Source organism: Oxyura jamaicensis, chromosome 4 (genome assembly GCF_011077185.1).
Source record: "Oxyura jamaicensis isolate SHBP4307 breed ruddy duck chromosome 4, BPBGC_Ojam_1.0, whole genome shotgun sequence".
In the NCBI taxonomy this organism is placed as follows: Eukaryota; Metazoa; Chordata; class Aves; order Anseriformes; family Anatidae; genus Oxyura; species Oxyura jamaicensis.
The window spans coordinates 23,522,596-23,544,341 of record NC_048896.1 but is presented as its reverse complement, the minus strand read 5'-3'; the positions used below and the strand labels follow the sequence as shown (position 1 = coordinate 23,544,341).

General features: G+C 40.9%; 1 protein-coding gene across 4 annotated transcripts; it reads right to left on the bottom strand.

Moving 5' to 3' along the window:
- Nucleotides 1-2: 2 nt before the first annotated feature.
- Nucleotides 3-20,946, bottom strand: INTS10 (integrator complex subunit 10). 4 transcript variants are annotated; one of them, XM_035324712.1, is made up of 18 exons: nt 20,780-20,946; nt 19,881-19,948; nt 19,246-19,349; nt 18,066-18,205; nt 17,236-17,317; nt 16,764-16,904; nt 16,205-16,376; nt 15,516-15,685; nt 12,387-12,520; nt 11,451-11,607; nt 10,727-10,809; nt 10,006-10,158; nt 8,742-8,850; nt 8,278-8,357; nt 7,656-7,818; nt 6,444-6,537; nt 2,503-2,580; nt 3-374 (listed from the first exon to the last, which is right to left on the bottom strand). In XM_035324712.1, the coding sequence occupies exons 1-18, from the start codon at nt 20,906-20,908 to the stop codon at nt 218-220; spliced, it is 2,214 nt and encodes a 737-aa protein (XP_035180603.1). In that variant the 5' UTR covers nt 20,909-20,946; the 3' UTR covers nt 3-217. The 4 variants fall into 4 exon arrangements, with proteins under 4 accessions (XP_035180603.1, XP_035180604.1, XP_035180606.1 ...); XM_035324713.1 differs by having other exon boundaries at nt 11,451-11,604; XM_035324715.1 differs by lacking the exon at nt 2,503-2,580 and having other exon boundaries at nt 20,780-20,945.
- Between the last annotated feature and the right edge of the window lie 800 nt (nt 20,947-21,746).

Below are 21,746 nucleotides of genomic sequence, written 5' to 3'. Positions count from 1 at the left end.
GGCTTTTTAAACAAAGCTTTATTTATAAAGTTTGATCTACCCCCATGAGAAGATGGAGCTGTGAACAAACACCAAGCACTGTGTATTACAGAGCCTGTAACTCGCAGGGAAACTTATTTATGACTTCAGCTGTGTGATTTTTCCACTGCTCTGCTGCCATTAATACAAGAGCCTTTCCCTCTGTCCATAAAAGATGCTGCATTGTGATCCAGTCCATTCAAGAAAGAGTCTGAAGCAGCAGTATCTTCTCATTAATGCAGAACCTATGCAGGACCACCATGAGATTTTCCCCGCAGCGTGAGACCTGGCGCTCCATGGCCAGGCGGAAATCCTCTTTCACTCCTTTAGTTATACCTCGGGTAACTGTGTGATGCCTTAAGCCACGAAGGAAAGAGAGAGACAAAATCAAATGAGGGTTATTTGGTGCACTACAGAAACCTAAAAAGTGCTACATGTCACTAACTATTTATCTACTGTCCGCACCTGAGTTTATATAAGCAGAGCTGAAGTGTGTGCTATGCTATTTTTTTAAAATTGAGTATTTAGTAGTTTATGAGGCTTCTAAAAGATAGAAATTCCATTAATGTCTTTGTTCTCAATGCTTTGGTTATAGTGACTGTCGGGGAGGGAAGGGGGGAGAGCTGCAGTTCTGTCTAACAGGAAAACCTGCTCTGTTAACCCAGTGTTCTCCCTGAATAGGGAAGGGAATTTCTTTTTTTTTTTTTTCCCTCTACCCTTACAGCCCAGGCCCCTTCCTCCCTGTAAACAATTCTATAAATGGTTGGGGTTGAAAGTAGAAAAAAAAAAAGGCTGAACCTGCTTTCTCTAAAGCAAGGGGAGATACAGCTGCCACCATAAAGAGTAGAGAGCATCTTGTACCAGTAGGAGAGCGCAGGAAGGAGCTACATAATCCTATGGGCACTGACTGCTCTGAGTAACACGAGGCACAGTGAACACTTGGCAGGCCAACACAAAGCACAAAACCAAGCCAGGCTGTGAGTGTGCATCAGTGGAAGCCAGCTCCTACAGGGACACAAGATGCCAGGCAGAGTGCATTTATTCTGAGCAGAAGTTCAGGACTTGTTTTCAAACAGAACAAAGGTCCTGCTACTGAGCAAGCTAAAGCAGTGCTGGCTGGTGAAACTCAGGATATTCCCTGTTAAAGGCCTTTCTTATTAATAGTTCTTTGTCCTCATGCTGGCCTGCAGCACTCAATAGCTGAAGTTTTGTCTGTAGAACAATGTTCTGCAGTGCCAAAGCACTACGCTTTACCTGCACTGGTCCAGAACTCAATACATCAAGACCAAGACTTTGTACTACCTACCTGCAAGCCATACTTGGGATGGGAGGCAAAGGGTATGAAATAAAAGCCTTAGCACTACTCAAGGGGCAGCATACGTTAAATGAGAGAGAAGTATAAATGTTAACTCTGAGAGAAGGCCTGAGTCAGGGATGAGAAACAAAGAGCTGGACCAAACCCAGCACGCACAGTGAAAGAAAGAAAGGAAATAAAGGTTGAAGGCATCTATGCCAATCCAGAGATGCTGGAAATGAAGAAGGGCAAAGTCTGGGAATTGCCCTCGTCAAAAGTACCACCCCGCCTTTATTTAAATCAGCAATTCCAGCATTTGAGGGGAAACTTCTCAAAGTGGAATTCTGATCTCAGTCACTCCCCTTCTGCCTAAGCAGCAGAGACCTCTGCAACACATGGAAAAGGCAAATGGGCTACTGAAGAGACTAGAGCTAGGGTGGGCAAAGTAAAATTGCACTAGAAATACTCCAGCATACTCAGAATTTATGGGATAAGCCATTTTCCATCTTCACTGCCTTAAACATTGCTGGCAGGTGAGCGCTAGAGGACAACAGGCAACCCACAGCTACCGAGCGAGCCAGCAGCACTCCTGAAGATGTCCGTCATTAACAGCTGGGCAACAGAAAATGTTTCAGAACAACTTACATGAAGAAAAGTAACTACAAATGAGTCCAGAAACTAATATCTTGAAAAGAAAGGGTTATATGCTTGTAACTAACATCTTTAAAGAAAGGGTTATTATGCATTTGGTACTATGTGACTGAACCTCAGCATTGCTTGGGGGGAAATTTGGAGTCTCCTTCTCTGGAGATATTCAAGGCCCGTCTGGACGCCTACCTGGGCAGCCTGCTCTGAGGAACCTGCTTTGGCAGGGGGGTTGGACCCGATGATCTTTCGAGGTCCCTTCCAACCCCTACAGTTCTGTGATTCTGTGAAATTTCTACAATTTGGTTTAAGTTCAACAGTGATTATTGAAATTGAAAGGACACGGATACTGGCAATTTATGGGAAAAATAAAAAGAAATGTTACAATAGAACAACATGGTTTGCCAGGCAATGTAGGCACAAATGGAGAAAAGAAACAACAAAAAAAGAGATACATATTGAGTAACAAATTGCTGAAAACCATGGGCAGTAAAACATGTTGACAAAACACGGCACACTATGAGCAGGGTTTTTCCACTTGGTACCTGTCAGCAGTCTGTATGCTGGGCTGTAGCACAGGTATGAATTCCTGTTGCAGTAACCCCATGGGAGGGCTAGAAGTCCTTTAAAAAACAGCAAATAGCAGCATTCAAACACTCACACTCCAACTCACCCTTCGGTGCAAGACAACTCCAGAAAAAATAAAAGGGGGCGAGAGGGAACGAGGGTGAGACCACAGAGCGGTATGACCGCCGGGCAGCCGCAGGGCACGGGACCCAAACAGCATCGAACACGCACACATCCCCAGATTCACCGTGAGGCTGCTCTGCAAACGTGGTCTAAACACATGCTCTTAATTTTTGGACGTTTGCACCGGGAGAAAGGGCAGCGGTAGGTGCAGAAACCAATTCACTGCTGTGTTACAAGGCCAACCAGGAAAGGTTTCAGCAGCGGTGCGGGACAGATGCCGTGCCCTCCCCGCGCAGCCAGCGAGCGCGTCAGCCAGCAGGGAGAGCCCGGCGGGAAGGGATTTGCTGCTGAGCTCAAGCCACGTGCATGCACAGCAGGTATCAGCCACGCAGAGTGCACGACAGTGTTTGTTACAGGCTGCATAAGTATCTTTTCGCTAGCCTTGTTCACTTTTCCAAGTTCCAACTGCACACAAAAGAGGCTGCTGGAGGATGTCACGGTGTCAGAGCAGAAAAGCCTGCTCAGAGCAACCTCCCACTGCCAAGAGGAATGTTTGAGGTAACATTTGCAAGCAGGGCTGCAGGAACCAGCCACCAAAAAGTGTCTCAGCTGAAAAGCATTTGTCTTCTCCGTGAAGTAGGCTCCTCATCTCTGTGTGCTACCTATAGCACAGGATAATAACCTCACGCTTCCAGCCTAGAGCAAATCCAGTGCCCCACATAAGGAGGAATGAGAAATCTGGGATACAGAAAACAGGTCTAGTTTCTTAACCCAAGTTTCTCAAAACCTCAGTGTTATTTAGGTACCCAAATGCTGTGTAATTCGCCCCCGCAGATGCTAAGGAGGAGCTGAGAAGTGAACTGGCACTTACGTACCCTTAATACTGAGTTAGGTGCCTACCTGCAGATTTACAGGGGGGCACTTTGATTAGTATCTGTAATTTTTTAATGAATATCAGAGAAGGGACATTTGAGTAGTACAGAAGTGCCCTACAGTACAGATCAAATAACCTGAAGTAAAATATTCACAAGAATTGTTCAACCATACGGGAGAGTTTTTCAAGAGCTCTTGGCATGATTGAGTCCAATATTTGCAAAAATGGACACGGGGAACAAAAACTGAAAAGGAGCAGCAACATGTGTTGGTCCCAGGTGGCAGATGTTTGCAAAAGGAATTCTGCACAACTGAGTCTTCATTACCATTTGCAAGATCTACAGTCAGAGCTACGCAAACCCATGTGCACAATCAGAATAAAAAATACATTTTTAAGATGATTTGTTTCGCTTCAAGCCAACTGCGATTTTCTTCCTCTATACCCAAGGAGATGAGATAGGGATGTAAGTAGAGGCAGAAAATTCATCAGCTTTCACATCAAGTTTATGCAGCATTTGGGAGACTAAGATTAGTCTAGCTACACTAAAATTATCAAAAATAGGAGCATGATTTCAGTCAATCATTTCTTGCATACTCTTCTTTTCCCCTGTAATCTCACTAGCTAACGCTGCCACCACTACCAAGTGTAATCAGTAAAACTACGAAACATGGCTTGTCTAGAAGGGATTTTAAAGGCAAAAAATAGCTGAATTCAGAGCCCATCAGACACATCTTTCTGACAGTGCCAACGAGCTGGCTATCACCAGGTAAAACCAAAACTGTGGACCTTCATATTCTCACCGCAGATACGAGCGGAGGGAAACCTCACAAGCTGCATTTCTATTTTGCAGGACCCAGCTATAAGTCAAGGCTTCCAAGATTTAACTTCAGCTTTTTAAAGCCACATTGCGGTTCGCTTTCCTAGGTTCAGAAAAAGGAGTGTTGCTCCCTATAAAGTATAAGGTACTGAGGAAAAGTCTTGGTAGAACGTGGAATTCACCCAGGGAGAAAACGTCCTACAAGTACATCATGATACCACACCCTGTCCTTATAACAAACATACAATACCTGTGACATATTTCCTGTTAATTCCGATGTAGGACTGCTATACACATTTATTCTGAAGGAAGATCAGGCAAAGGAGCAATTGCTTTGCCTTTGGGCTGCGTGGCAAAATCACAAGAGGTTTTCTGCGTGTGACTGAACAGCATCTGAGCTGCCTCTGCTGATTATTGGGACGATGATGCAGCAGCTCCAACAACCAGAACTGCTGATAGTTTTGAAAGACAAAAGCCAGCCTGCAAACCATTTAAAGGCAGCTCCTTAACGTCCCAGGAGAACAGGACGGTGCTGATGCACTTCACCCAAAACCCCAGCTGGGGGAGGCAGTGAGCTGCTGAGGTTGACACTGTTCCTTGACACCGTCCGTGTGCCCTAAAAAATATCTAAATAGTATCTGGGGTACCAGGGGAGCAGACATCACCTACTATTAGTGAGCTGCGCCCTGAACACCGTCTCCCACCAGCTCTCTGATGAAGTGCTTCCTCTCCTACAGATCTCAGCCACGTAAAAGGCACTCTGCTTTCTTGCAGCTGGACGGGGTGTTTGGCCATTGCGGTGTAATAAGCACAAAGAAACGGACTTCTCTTCTCCAAGCATTTCCATGACTCAGGAAACACAACAGGAGATAACAGGAGGTCAAAAAGAGATTGCTGCCTTGCTAGACACCCTGCTCGCCACCCACCTTCTGACTGGGGAGGTCAGAACACTAAGCAGATGGATGTAAAAGCAGTGAGGCAGTGAAACAGCGCTGAACTATTACAACTAGAGACAGCAGCTAAAGAGTTACGAGGTGTGGTCTGCTGCACTAAATGCTCTTGCTGATGCAGACTACCACTTAACATCATACATAGTGCAGCATACCCTGATTTCTGTTTTCGTACAGCTGGTTACAAGCAGTGAGATACAGCAAGGGTAAAAGTTTGAAAATCAAGAGCTTAAAAGAGAAGGGTCTCTGTCACATAATTAAACATTCGAATCTCTTTTTCTTTTCTTTAAGTAGACCTAGTTCCTGATTTTCATGTTGGTTCCCTAGAACTTTAGAAAATCTATTTACTCGTCCAATATTTGGATGGTTATCTATTATAAGGCCCCCACTTTTGAAAACTTTAGCCCACTTCTAGTTAGAAAATGAATGGCCAGAATACACTGACCCTAACTGGAATTTTGACAAGTTTTCCCAGTCTCCCTCACGTAAACCAAAGTACCACAAATGTTCTGCCTCTGAACCCTGCAGCAGATACTTGTTCAGTCTTGACTCAAAACTAAGAACACCTAGGAAGTTAATCTAAATTATTAATTTTCTTCAGCATCTTGTAATAAGCTGAGCAGAATAAGCTGCTCAGCACATAGCAAGAGATGACATGCTATTTAAGACAGAAAGGTTATTAGTTTTCCTGGAGAGTAATTCAATCTAAGTTTTGCATCACTCAGTGGTCTTTCATAACTTTGATTGCAACAATTAGTGCTTTCTGGCCAGCACGGCTGTTCAGCAAAATCATTAACAACAGCTTGCATTTATGCCTCGTTATTGAAAGAATTCCTGTAAAGCACGAGTGTCTGGCTGAAACAGCAAACTGGCGATCACGGCGATATGAATCACTCTAAAGCAAACGCAACACTTAAAAACAAAGTTCTGTAAAAGGAATTTAAAGTTGAAGGACCCCACAAAAGAGTTCACAGGTCACTGGGAGAGTCAGAAAAAAGAAATTCACCACCTTGTTTGAGCTCCTTCCCCAACTCCTTGAATTTAAACTCAAAGACATGACAGACTTATCCTGAAGATTACATGAAAGCAAAGACAACCAGAACATACTTAAAAATAAATAAATAAATAAAACAGTAAACTCTTTTTTATCCTTACTTGATCAGCATTGCTTGATTTGGCAACAGTTCCAGATGAATTTTCCCTCCTTCCTGTGTTCTTAAATAAGCGAATTCCTCCAACATATCAATATCTGAGGAAAACGTTAAAGATTTGAGTAGGGAAAAAAAAAGGGAACTTTCTTCCCTTTCCAGCACATCTGAAGCCACACTGCTGAAAGGACAGTCAAAATTAACAGCTACTGAAACATCTTGTTCTTAAAAGTGACAAGATCATAGCATGTATCCCTAACGCTCCAGAAATTACTGGGAAATGACTTTTTAAACTGCAAAATACACATCAGGCAATTTGTTTTCATATGTACAGTCAGTCAGACAGGGGTAAAGAAAGCTCATGGCTTTAAGACCATCTCTCCAAATTTCCTTGTTGATTTTACTTTCTTTTCCAGCACTGCACAATCTCAAAGCAGTGCATAGTGAGGCTGGGACTGAAGGAATGCTCCCATGATGGTACATACCACCCTTTTTAGTTCTTTATTTTGGTTCTTTACTTAGCTTTTCTTCTTTTTTTTTTTTTTTTTTTCTTTTAATACCACTCTCATTGCAGCCTCCAAACAGGGCTTCAATTTAATTGTCTCAGATAGGAGTTAGACCCTGTGCTTCATGGGGACCATAGTTAGATGGCTATTTGGGTTAAAATCAAACACGAAGCTGTCCACTGCTGTGTGTTCAAAGCATACCCAAGGTATCTGACTATATACATCAGATGTGCTTTGCATGAACTTTGACATTACTTGTTATCTTGCTCAACACAAAATCCTACTCATGGAAAGCATTCAAAAAATAGCACTGACAATTATTCAACTCTTGGAAGCGCAGGTGTCACTTTACCTTTTTTTGTTGTTGTTGTTATCCACAGCTATGGATGGGCACAGCAAAACAAATGGTATGATGACATACATATCTTACCGAAAAGACCTGCATTAACAGTCCAAGCTGGGGCTGCTTTTCTGAATGAAAGTGCAACTGCTGTGTACTTATGGGTACTCTCAAGTGCCTGAACAGGTGACAGAAGGCCTATTTATAGTCCATTATGCACTGCCACTTATTACAAGGGGCTTGCACAGTATGTAAATAAATACGGAATACGATTCATGGAGAAGAGCTGCTGCTGAAACTATCTAACAGCTTTTTCAACACCCCAGCACATAATTTTGGTTGTGAAAGACACTCCTGGTTACAGAAAGGATACTTGTGACATAGTTGAAGAAATTCTCATACTGGAAGTTTCCTTGCTGGCAGATTTTGTTGATGGCTTTCAGGAACAAGTTCTCACCCCTTGGCCACTCATGCTGAAGCAAAACAACTACATGGCCCAAAGCCATATCATCTCTGCTGTCTGTGAAAGCTCTGAGCTGCAGGGGAAAAATGACATGGAGAAGATCAGGAAAGATACATTACTCAAAAAATACATTGGATTTATCTCACACCTGTGCAAATACAAAACAAGCTCTTTAGAAGCATATTTAATTCTGCCCTAACATACATATTTAAAGTAGATTGGAAAACTCCAGGCGAAATACCAAATTCTCTCCAATGACTTATAAGTCTGGATAAAGACAGTGATATTTTGAGACGAATCCTATCTTCTCTGCCCCAAACCAATGCAAGCAGAAGATAAAAAAAGAGAAAAAATCCTCCTCCTCCCCCTCCCAAAAAAAAAAAATACCTTCCACAAACACATTTAGGTGAGAAGGACTTGAGGCAGAGCCCTTCACACCTAGCTGCACCACTGGGATAAGGCCATGCAGTTTCAGGACTCCAGCTGCACATACTAGGTCCCACAGACATGTGAGTTGCAGCCCACAGCTTACCTTGAAACAAGCTAACAGTAGATGAAGGCAGTAAGGCATGATAGCTCTACTGGTACAAGGCCAAAGCTTCAGATCAGACCCTGTAACAGAATAGTTTATCACAGATTTCTTTAGAGCTCTTGTGATTCTCTATGCTTGGAAGAAGTAAGAATGAAGAAAAAACTACTATACAAGTGCAAACAATCTGAGGCAGGGAGGAAAACTCTGCAGGTAAATTACAACTGATTCAAAATGTGAAGTCACATATTAAAAAAAATATATTATTTGTTTCTTTTTTTCCTGTGATAGGACTTTTTCACCAAAACACTTTAATGGGTACCAGCAGGAAAAACATTCACAAGTTTATTTACGCCTCCCTTTTTTGTGACACAAAAAGAGAGGAATTATATACATCATATACTCAACCAAAACACAAGAATTAAAATTAAGCTGACACCGAGTTTAGGGTAGTAGCAGCTCCATACCTTTTCTGAATTTAGACTTGACTTTAGGTTGCTCTTCTTGTACTTTACCTCCTTCTTGTATTGGAAGTAAAATATAGCACATGAGGTCAAGCACTTTTTCGCATGTTTGCTATAAAAAGAACAGAGACAAGATAATGCTAGTTAATTAAGGTTCTTAAATACAGCTATGTTAATAATGATTCAGGCACTGAAAAAAAAAAAAGAAAAAGGAAAGAAAATTCTCTGATAGAGCTTCAGTAGTCTTAATATGCAACTTAGTTTGGCTGAACAAGAAGACATGGCTGTGATACAAATTCCATTAAACAATCTCGGAGTGCCTGAAACCATTTTAATTGCGAAAAATATATGTGTTGGCATTCTTCACTTCAGGAGTGTTAGATCAATAAAACTACAATCCAATACTGTTTTATCTTGAAAGATTAAATTTTCAAATTAATTCTTGGAATAGTTTTTAAAAGCTTGTTCTGTCAATGGTAAAAATAGAATAAGAAAATGACAATTTGACAGTATGACAGAAATGTTTTAAATTTTAATGCTGTTTCCTAGAAAAAGCAGGAGGTCTGAAGGGATATATCATCTAATGAAAAAGCAGTAAGCTGGAAGGGAAGAAAATACTAGTCCCATAGTTCTAGGACGACCTGAGATCCTGAGACCCGGCCATTATTAGTAGCATTCACACGGACTCACCTGCACCCTGTATTCAGTAGTATTACTCTCTAGTAATACTAGTAATACTAGAGAGTAGTAATACTCTCTAGTATTCAAAACACAAAATACATATTCCGAAGGAAAAGCAAGCTCACATGTCAGGCCAGCCCATATTGTTTTGGATTCTCTTACACTGTCTGCTGATAACTAATTATTTTTTTAGATGATCACAGAATTTTATTTTCCATATACCTTTTCTTGCCTCTGCCACATAAAGCCTAAACCTAAGGACTTTCCCCTCATATTTAAAACTGTTTGTTAAGTAATTCAAAATCAAGGATACACTGATATACAACTGAAACACTTGTAGCTATGGTAAATCATAACCAAACACCCCAAATTATAACCACCAAACAGACTGTATACGGTAGATGCTAATGGTCAGATTAGACAGGAACTGCAATTATTTTCCCTGTGAAGCATGTTTTTTTCTGTAGACCCTGGCTTATGTTTGATGCCGTTGGAAGCAGGATGATGGGAAAATTCGAAGGAGGGAGACAAATGGGAACCACAGGGTCAGATGATGAAAGACCAGCGGGTGGAATGCTGTACGTACCCGATATTCTCCAAGGGCAAAATGACATGTTGCTAACTGGATTAGTGCTCTCTGATTTTCCAGTGAGCCTTGTCCTGTAATTTGCTGTGGAGAATGAGAGCCCTGAAGAGCTGCCAAGTGATGGAGGCTGCTAATTGCTTTTTTGTACTGCCCCTTTAAAAGGAAGATAGAAAAAGACAGTATTAGGGTCTTCTGTAGAAGGGGTAGAGAGATTGAGATAAAAATTCCCTTATAGAAAGCTTTCAAATGAATGCTTGGATGGTATCTGCAATGATAGGATGGGATTTGGAATGAGAACAATCAGCCTGATTTTTAAGGAGAATGATAAATGTTAACTGAGACATTTTAAAACCTTCTGCTATTTGAAAATTATTCGCTCTGACTGTATTCCAATAGAATGCATTAGCAGATGAATAAACTACGCTGTTCTTCCATCACACTACATAGATCTACTGGTCAAAATGCCAATGCCAAAGTTTTCTCCATTTGACAAGATTAGCTGGACTCAACAACCAGCTAATTAGGACAGAAATATTGTAAGTAGGGTACCTAGTCTGCAATAAGAGTGGTATGATTCCATCCCCCAGAGGGTCCCACTTTAAAGGATAAAATCAGTAGTCACTTAAAGCAGTCATACTGGCCATTCAGACCAGCTATTCACTAAAAGAAAGAGCAACATTATGTCATTTTTATTAGCTTTTGCTTGATTTTTTTGTTTTACCTGGTAGATAATCATGTCTGTAAGAAAGATTCTTAACCAAAGCCAGGTTTCAGTCTTCCACGACAAACAAATTCTAGTGAACTCTGCGTAAGTGACCAGAGAAGGAAAGGGAAAAAAAATGAAGCATATCACAGCTTTCAGTTAAAAACCAATTATCTAGTAAAAATATAGCTGAATTTAGAAATGAAAACAAAACAGTAAGAGTGTGAAATCAAAAACAGCATACCCTCTTCCTTTGTAATTACAGTTTTGTTACATTGTTCTTCATAGTGTCCAATAAAAGCTGCTAAGTGACAGTATTTGCCAGCTTTTTAGAAAACAAATTTGTTTTCCAGGTTATCACATCTTATTAGAACAGGAGAGGCACAATCTAAAACTTATTTTCTTAAGCATGAATTAAGGAGCAATTAGCAGCACATCCTCATCTAGTATTATCAGCACTACTACAAGTCAACTGCTCCTTCAGTGAAAGCTGCTTCCACACGAAGCATGGGTGAATAACCAAAAGAGCAAAACAAAAGTCAGAAACAAAACACTCAGAAATGTCACAACTGGTAAAGCTTCTTATTGGAACCTAGATCAAAAATACTAAGGATATAAAGTAGGGTAAATTTTAAGTATCCCAATGACATAAATTCTTACAATTCTTACAGAAATCTTAACAATACTGAAATGACTACAATGAAGTGTAAATACACGTAGCCTTGGCTGCAGCTAGCCTTACCTTTGTCAAGTGATTCCAGGGAATAGAGCAGCTCCCAGCTCTCTCTTGCCAATTTAAAGCTCTCTAATACTTCAATAGAATTTGCAAGATCTGCCTTATTTACTGCTATATGGCGACTTCGTGCCTTCCCAGAAGGATCCTCATCATCTGAGCTCTGCTTAACAGTCAGTAAAAAACAAAGATTCAATTCTTATTGTGTATTTATTTCAAAGGACTCTAAGTCACAGAAGTTCCACTTAACAAAAAAAAAAAGCAAACAGTTCCGTACTAGAGCGGCCAAGATTCTAGTTTCAGTGTCTTTAAGTGACTTTTCATTATTTCACTTAGCTCATTCTAACATTAAAACAATTTGTTTTGCTACCAACTCAGTGGCAGAGCATGATACACGGTATTCCAAAAGAGTTCTTACTGTTAATAAACACAGTGTACCATGACCACACTTCAGCCAGATTATCAGTTAAAGGACATACACTTTACACTTCAGCACTCTGTTTAAGCCTTCAGCAGCATAATGCAAAGAAAACGTAATTCTTGTGTACGTGTGTGTACTTCTATCAACAGAGAAATTCCATGAAACAGTGCTCTTCCATTATTAAAGAAACAGATGTATTCACAGTTCCAAGAATGAGAAGTCCATCAATTTGGAGGTTTACCCGTAGAAGATCTGACTGCTATAATTACCATTCTTAACACTTTCTGCAGTCTCTGCTGGGCTCCTTAAAGCTGAAATATTCTTATCAGCACTTAAGTGCTACAAAAATCCTTTTATTCTTGCTGGCTTTAGTCAAAAAGTATCTTTTCAATACTGGGGTCAGAAACAGTTATTCCAGGGTAGTGCCAAAATTACATCTATCCCATCTATGTGAAAACCACTGTTGTCTAAATTCCAGCACCAATGCCATTCTTATTCCAAACGAAAAGGTCTAAAGGAGTTACCATTGGCTTTTCTCTTCCCTCTGCAAGTTTCCTCTTTTTGTGTATGTGTTTGTTACGATCGATATCTGTATCGCCGTAGACATTGGTCACATCCTCGAGAAGAATCAGTGGGGCTTGGTTTGGAGCATTAGGACCTGGATTTAAAGATAAATTAGATCATGATGTTCTAAACAGATCTGAAAAGTCTTGTGCCTACACCAAGCTGGTTGTGCTTCCATGGATTGTATGGATTATAACATTAGAGAATACAATCTGAAATTCAATTCAGTTAAGTTGTATAAGTTTAAGCAATGCTGGTAAAGCTGTTTTTCCTCTAGGCAGCCTCATGGTGAAGGTTACAACACATTTACCAGATATCACAAGAGTTTACTTGAGGGCCTGAGGGTATGTATTTGAACCCTTTTCTTACAAAGCAGTCACAAGATATTCTCAGGCAGCATGTATTTTCTCATCAAATATTATTTGCTTTTATATTTTATATTACAAGTACAATTATTCAACAGGTAAACAGAACAAATGGCTCTGAAGTTAACAGCCACAAAGAGCCATATTCTCAAAACATTCTCAGGAGAAGTCATAGCAATATGCTGGCAGGCTCCAAGAAGCAAGTGTATTTTATAATGAGATTTTCCTAGTATGATCTTTCAGTGTCAGCTTTTTCCCCACTGATTTCACTTGTACAGAAACTCAATCGTCACTCCCAAAACCTCTACAGAAGCCTCATTTTGAAGCACAGAACACATCAATTTCTACTTTCACTGGTGTCACAGAACACCCCATGGGATCTGGTACCTGTGATTTCAGGTCTTAATGCTTAGGCTTTATTAGATATAAAATGGGACACCACCTCCTATTCTCAAACAAGGCTGGCACATGGCCAGTACTGAGAAAGTCTTCCCTCCCAGAATATTTTCTCCGTTTGTACAATTGAATTGTACATAGATGTGCAAAGCTCAGACAAAGAGAAATATAAAGGAAAAGGGAAATGCATTCATCTCTTTTCCCATTTTGAAATCTCTGCCTGACGAGACAGTAAGCCATCATGTACTTTCAGTACTTGCATTTGTTCTGTTTCTGTTTGCAGGATAAAAGACTAAGGCCTCATTCATAACTGCAAAAAAAATGATTTGAAAGCACAGTATAAGGAGAATCTCTTTCAACTCTTGACATGAAGAACATCGGCATTAGGCTTTTCCCATCTACTCAGAAATGACGTGTAAGCCGTCCACTATAACAGAAGTTCACGCAAACAACCTGACATGCTTTAACAGATGATGATTTTATTTCCTTTGCCTGAAAGGTTCCCTACACGAAGGCTGCAACCAAATGAAATCACCTATCCTGCATCATCATGCACTCCACTGTATTACAATCTAACCTGTGTACACTTAAAACATTATTCAAGTCATTAGGTAGAAAACAGTATCCATGAGAAAACAGATATGGAAGTACCACAACCGGGATGCTGGAAGAGTTTTAACACTAAAATCTCCAGAACTGCCTACTTGCAATACCTGAAAAGAAAGGAGTGGGTTTTTCTTTTACTCATACTGCTTTCAGTGAGTACCAGTTAAGTAAATGCTTTTTTTTCCGAAGAAACAGCCTCTTCTCAGTAGCAGGCAAGCATACTGTAGTTTTTATTCCACAATCTTCAATATGAAAACCAAACTTAATCTCACCCCTTACTTGGGCTGCAAGCCTTCTCTTACATTACTGAATTATACACAGCTATACAAAGAGACACGTTATGTTTCTCAGCCCAACTATGTTCTAGAATCTGGGCTTACAGGGTTTTTAATTGATTTCTAGCACATAGTGTTATAAATAAATCCCTAAAAGCATCAGCCCAAATAGCAGCTCCTGCCAAGCCTGCAGGCAGCCCGAGAGGTGTGAATCGCCTCATTCACTTCTCAAGTCCCCAGCAAGGCAGATATGAATTATGTAAGGAAAATACACTGAAAAGCTTTCTTTCAAGAGGTCTCCTGCAAGCCCACACATGCGACAAGAAACTCACAGATCAAAGTTAAGAGCTACTGGAGAGAGTAGGAGACAGCTTTTTCCCTACCGCTACACTTCCTGCTGCAAAATAGGTAGGATCTTATTCTACATTTCTACAGTGAGCCCTTCATGACAAGTAGGAAAAACCCTAACGATAGAAATGGTACAAAAGCCACCAGATATAATTGCACTTTAACACTAAAGCAGAAATGAGTAGGAGACTTGGAACTATTTTCCTGATGTCAGGAAATGATGGAGAGTACCAGAAGATCTGCACACAAAGGACTGCACGCTGATAATCTCTGTATACATTTTTTTTGGGTCGTTTAGTCTGAAAACATGAGCTTAACCATACTCAACTGTACAACTTGGAAAGGAAGATTTTTGTATATGCCTTACTTCCTTTCTCCCACAATTCAGAATCAAGCAGCTAAAACTAACACACAGCCAAAGCATCTCACTACACCACTGTAACATTTCTTTCCTCTGGATCAAACAATAAAACCCAACTCAATTAATTCCTGTATTTGTTAATTTGAAGTGACTAAGTGTTCTTTGCACACAAGCTGCCATGCTATTTGTCTTCCGAGCTTAGCTATCTACTGACATTGTTCAACTGATTACTACAAATTGGAATTTGTGACTTGTGAATTTCAGAAAGTATTTTTCTATTCATTTTTTGTTAGATTAATTATACATTTCTTGTGTGTTCCACACTCAAAAGTATCTTCACCTATTTCATGGAAGGTCTACAACCTTTTGACTGAAGGAAACTAGGGAAACGACAGCTTCAAAGAATCAAAATCAGAGGATAAAATAAGACGAGCATGATGCTGAAGGATGAGTGAAGATAAACCCTAGTGATGTTATGTATAACATCTGGTCTGCTACTTTTCTCTTCACGGCTGGCCAAGGTTGAAATCATAATGCTAATTTAGACTGATCTTCATTCTAATCCACTACCGCAGGTGTCATAAACTACTTCTGCTGCTATCCATAATGACTACGGAGAATCTTAATGAGAACTCATGTCATTTTATAAGATGAGAGTTTTAAAAAGGGTACTGAGAAAAGATCTTTCTGATGTTAGCAATGAAAATACGAAGAACTCTTAAAACATTAGAAACTAACCTTGGAAGAGTGATGGCTGGATGTTGCTGACATATTGAAATGCATTTTTAAAGAACACCAACATCGTTGAATATACTACTTGATTCTTATATTTAGCATGTGCATCACTATCAAAATTACTGATGTATCTGCAGAGGTCTTTCATCCTATGCAAAATATCACCAAAACTTCTGAAAAAGAAATAGAAATAAAAACAAAATTCAGTATGTTACACAGACTCCAAAACTAAAGGGAAGAATGCACAGTGACTGTGAAAAACGTAATGTTTTGGCTCAGGAAACCCCTCAGTTGAAAGTCACTGAAGGCTGGGAATGCAAACCAGTGAAACTTCACTAAATATTTGCCTTCTTTTAACTTGCTGGAGCACCTAGGAAATGATGCTCCACACTACTGTAGTTCTGGCACATGACTTTCATCAATCAAGATTTAGCTTAATGACTAACTTGAAAGGACTCTCTGGATCCATGTTTTTACTTTACATTATACATTCTTGAAAGAAAAACTGCACATTCGTAAGGATTTTCACATGAGGACATCTTATGTAATTAATTTAATGTAAATGAATTAATGAATGTAAGTAAATTAATTACACAAAATGTCCTCATGTTAAAATCCTTCTCCAATTCTTACTTTTTAAGAATTAAAATCCTCCTCAAGAAGAAACATCTGGAAAAGTACAAACTTCTCACCTTCTTCCTTTATCCATTTGCCACTCACACCTCATTCCCACTACAGACAATATTTTAAATAGCCTCTCCCAAGGATCTGTAATCTGGGATGATTTCTCTGTAAGACCATCTATTATATACTTCTGAGAGCTACGTTTGCTTGGAGACATAATATCAGAGGAATCTTGTGAACCTAGGAAAACAAGCACATTTTTCTCTTCATAAAGAAATCAAACTAACAGATTTATTTTCAGGGAGACGTGTAAAAAGGCACAGTTGAGCTTTGAGGGCAACCATTCTTTACTGAGGAGACAAAAAAGGAACAAAACGTTTTTCTACCTTCTCTGTAAGAGAGATGATAGGCTGATAGAGGAGATCTTGATCATTTTGACCTACCTCTCAGTACATATGTTGTGAGGACTAATCAGCTGACCGATCATGAGGTATTTTTGGTATCAAAGATCTAATGGACATCAAATACTACTACTGATCTTTCTCTAACAGATTCATTACATAGACCTCACTTCAGTAAGGCTACAATGTATTTTAGGGAAGACTAATTTTGTAAAAATATTCTTACCTTGATATTGGTTTTCTGTCTGTGTAGATCTAGTTACATAGTTAATATAAAATTCTGCTGCTTTATTCAGGTATTTATATAACAAGCTGGCAGGAAGTCGAACGTCGGGGTTATTAATTATTAGAGGAAGAACATCACAAACTAAAATAGAAAACAAAAAATCATTCAGGCTTGTGTTGTTGCTTTTCTTTCTATTATTATTATTCTATTTGCCCTAAGTAAGGCTTCTCAGTCAGCAATGTAAACCCCCATCTCTGTCTGACCATACACCACCAAAGATCACAAAGAACCTTAGATAAATGACTGTAATACCTATTTGTGCCATGTGGTCAGCCTGGCCTAATGTGGCCAGACATTGTTCTGAATAAAGTGGTTTTCTAACCTTAATATCAAGAGAGAAGTTTATGTAACTGAGAATCTTACTGTCATTACAAGACTGTACAATAAAACAAGAACATTATTATTTTCTTACCAAATAATTTTCTAAAACAATTCACTGGGGATTCTTGGTCTTCAATACTTTCAGCCTCTAATAAAGTTTCTCCAAGGCCTACCTGTATAAGCAGAGGTAAAAATCAAACACTGTACCAGTGTTTTTAAAAACTTTTTGAATTGCAATTCAATGATGTTGAACAATTATTCAGTGGATATTTCAGTAGCAATTAATTACACAGCAATTGCATGTGCTAGTACATAAACTATGTACATAAACTAGCCCTACTTTATTGCAGATGAAAAATAATGCCAGAAGATAGCAAAAGGATCAAAAGAAAAAATTGTGCATGTGACTATCAGTAAAGACATGCACAGACAGGTGAAAGCGATTGAGCTATCATGCATTACAGCTGCTGCTCGTCACCTGAACTGTGCACTCTGCCTGATGTAAGTATGAGGTAAAACACGTTAATCTCAGAAATAACAGGTTTTACACTCTTTAAACTATCTTTAAACTATACTTAAATAAAGTATGAGTCTAGTCATAACCTCAAAGCACTCTGTCCTCAATGAGAATTTACGGACAAAAAGCTGAGCAGTATTTTTCCTTAGACTACAATATTAATCTACACTATTTTTTTTGGCCATTCTTCTTTTTCAAAAAGCATGGAATATTCTTTGCATTTACAAAACAAAACATTTTGTTTGTTTTCTGCCTATTTTTTCCCTAATGTGCAACATTTTTCCCTCAAAGTGCAACAATCTGAACTATTAGCCACAAATTAGCCATTAACCATGAACTGACATTTCAGCAAAATCTTAAGAAACAATGTGCTGAAAGGTTATTATGATCTACTCTTCTCTTACCCCATGTTGTACCACAGTCTCTGGAAAGCGTCGCAGAAGTAGTAGTAGCATTTCTGCCCTTTCTAATGTGTTAAAACACTGCTCTGTAGCCTTCAGCAGCATTTCACACTGGACTCGACCAGGAAGGGTTTCAAATAATCCTTTAAAAAAAATAAAAAGAAAGAAAGAAAGAAACTGTGCAACTTGCAATGCTTGCATCATTAAGGTGACTGACAAAGAGTAAAAGACTAGTTAATATGAGGTCGCTATGCAAAATGAAAAAGATCTCCTTATATTTGAGTTTTCAATATCAGAGTCTGGAAAAAAAAAAATCTGCTTCTCTAAATGAAGCCCATATGAAACCTGTATTTATTTGGGTGCGCAGAACCTGATTTAACAAGTAAGACTGCTAATGAGCAGAATGCTGAAAAACAAAAATAGTTAACATTTTAAGATGCTTCTTCCAGAATTCTTCATTTTCTTTCCTTACATACCACTTCTAAAATGACTTTGATTTAAAAAGCTACCTTTTTTACTTTAAACTTCTCATAAGACATTGAAAAGAAACCAATACATTCTTCCTGTAAATTGTTGCATTTTCTATGAAAAATAAACACACTCCATGAAAATGCAAATGTTTCCTCTAGTAGAATAGCCTGTATGGAAAGAGTTACAGGCTGCTTATCCTTACAGCTTCCAAAGCATACCTTCAAACAGCAGATTATATATAATCTGTCAAGTGTAAACCCTGCTTTCGAAGCTGCCTGTGGTTTCCAGCATTGAAGCTCAAGCCCTTGTGGTCACTGTCCATTTTCATAACCCTCATTTTACACATACAAAATCACTCCATTTTAATGATCATTCATTGTTCTCCGGAATCATTTCAACTATGACCCCTCAGTGCCCCTCCACTTCTTCACTATGCAACCACTTTTCTAGTTTACCAGACCATGCTTTACATTCCAGCGCACTTAGTCTGCTCACAACAGACGCAAAGCAATGGGAATCAGCTCCTCATGTCCCTTTGTGTTTTCTAAGCCTATTGCAACAAATAAAGTCTGAAATGATCCGAATAATCTGCAGTCAACAAGCAAAATTTTGAAGACTGACATTTACTTGCCCCACTACCTATGTTACGAGAGGACTGACTTACCTTTAGATTCCTTCAGGATTCTCCCTGTTTTCTGAGCAGAATCCTTACCTCTTAAAAACTGTGTCTGCTTGTCCTGCGAGTCATTCCTTAATGCTGATGTAATAACGCTGATCTCCCTCCATACTGCAGGCTGGTCTGGAAAATTCACAAACCTGTAACAAAGTTTGAGGAAACAGCAATCTCAAAAAACTTCTCTCTGAAAGGATGGGCAAGGGCAAATGGAAAATAAAATTGCACTCTCTACTGTTCATTTTTAACGAGTGAGCCATTTTCTGCTTAATTTACGCCAAAACATTCAGGAGATATTTTGGGAAACGCTGACATGTTCAGTTATACCTAGTGACAGGATGAGAGGCAATGGGCACAAACTGAAGCACAGGAAATTCCAGCTGAATATGAGGGGGCACTTCTTCACTGTGAGGGTGACAGAGCACTGGGACAGGCTGCCCAGAGAGGTTGTGGAGTCTCCTTCCCTGGAGATACTCAAAACCCGCCTGGATGCCATCCTACGCAGTGTGCTCTAGGTGATCCTGCTCGGCAGGGGGGTTGGACTAGGTGATCTTCAGAGGTCCCTTCCAACCTCGGCCATTCTGTAATTCTGTGAAATTTATGGCTTAGGACAGAAGCACAGAAAGAAGTGCAGGAACACAGCACTCTGGTTGCAACGTGAGGCACTTACGTACATGTCATAGAGCAGCCTGCCCGCAGACGCCGTCCTCTCAGCATTCCTCTCAATGGTGTACATCTCATACTGCAAGAGGGAAGGGCAGGACATGAGCCTTCCTGAACACCTTTATTGATCACACCAACTCTTCCGCTCTAAAAAACCTTCCACAGGTGCCCACAAAGAACCCATATGTGAGGAATGGAAACTGTGAGGAAATGATTGCAACACTGTAGAAATTATCAGACCTTACTGCTGCCTACAACTACCTGAAAGGAAGGTGTGGGGAGCTGGGGGTCGGCCCCTTCTCGCAGATAACCAGTGATGGGAATGGCCTCAAGTTGCGCCAGGGGAGGTTCAGGTTGGAAATGAGGAGACATTTCCTCTCAGAAAGAGCAGTCAGGCATTGGGACGGGTTGCCTAAGGAGGTGGTGGCATCACCGTCTCTGGGGGCGTTCAAGGGAAGGTTGGATATGGTGCCTGGGGACATGGTTTAGTGGGTGACAGGGGTGGCACAGGGGTAGTTGGACCAGGTGATCTTGGAGGGCTTTTCCAACCCTGATGATTCTGTGATTCTATGAAATGAAGAGGGGGATTGAGGCTATCTAACCACACATTATGCGTACACTTCTGTATATGCGTACGTACTCTACAAGCCATAGCATATATGTACGTTGAACTCCACAGGCGAAAAAGGAGCTTTAAACCTTTATTAGAAGCCCCTCCAGGGGGCTGCTCCCTGTCAGAGCCCCACCCCCCCCCGCCCGCGGGACCCCCGTCACCACGGCGACCGCTCGCCCCGCCCCGCCCTTCCCCCATTGGCCGGGATGCGCGTCAATCACGCACTGCCGGGGTTGGGGGACGGGGACAGCGAGCTGCCGCTCCTTCCCGCAGCGCCAGTGCGGCGGCGGCGCTCACCTGGATGTTGAAGTCGGCGGGGTAGAGGCTCCGCGCCGTGATGAGCCAGGCCTTGGCCGCCCACAGGTCCCCCGGCACCAGCTCGCGGGCCCGCTTCACCAGGAACTCGCAGTCCCCCTGCGCCGACATCTTGCGGCCGGCGAGCGGCGCGCATGCGCCCTGCTGCCCGCTCCCCCGCCCCGCCCCGGCTGAGGGAGTGCGCGCCCGCCGCCATCTTGGGAGGTCGCTGAGGGGGTGCGGGAGCGCCCTGCGTGGGGCTGGGCGTTAGCGGGTTGTGTGCGCTGCCACGCCTCGTATAGTTCAGGGAATAGTTTGGGCTCACAAACCTTGTGATTTGTGAGGGGGTCACTCTTCATCTGCCAGGAGCCAGTGCGATAGCTCTAAAAGTCCATGGCCGTAGCAGCACTGCAAATGTGTCACTCAAAGGTTCCTGTGGCAAAACCAGGGCGGTTCCCCCCCCCCCCCCGCCGACCCCCACACACACACAGGGAAACTCCTAGCCTTCTGCAGCTTTGAGAGTTGAGATTTACTTACCAGGGAATTTTGATGTTCAGTCATAAGATGCTTGATTACCTTTGAGCCTTTCTGTTGCTTGCATAAAATACTAAGTATCCTTTTTGCTTGTCATTTTGTTCCTTTGAAGTAGGCTGTTTGTCTCTGATTTACCAACAAAGACTTGCAGACTTTGCCCTTGAGAATTTCCCCTGAATAAGTCTATAAATCTTCATATCTAGGAATCAGATCATCCTGTTAGGCTGTGTTGACTAAGGCATATTTTTTCCTCGTTCTTTCTCAGCTGTCCCCCAAGGCCCACAGGTTCTCTCACTGCTCTGGTGCAGCTGAAACCATGTTCTTGTGTTAGGCTGCTGCAGGTTTTGGGGTGAAGAGGGGGACACGACCATAGAGTCCCTGGTGTCATCTCGGGGTTTGAGAATGAAGTATCAGAGTAGTAACTATTTCAGGAGTA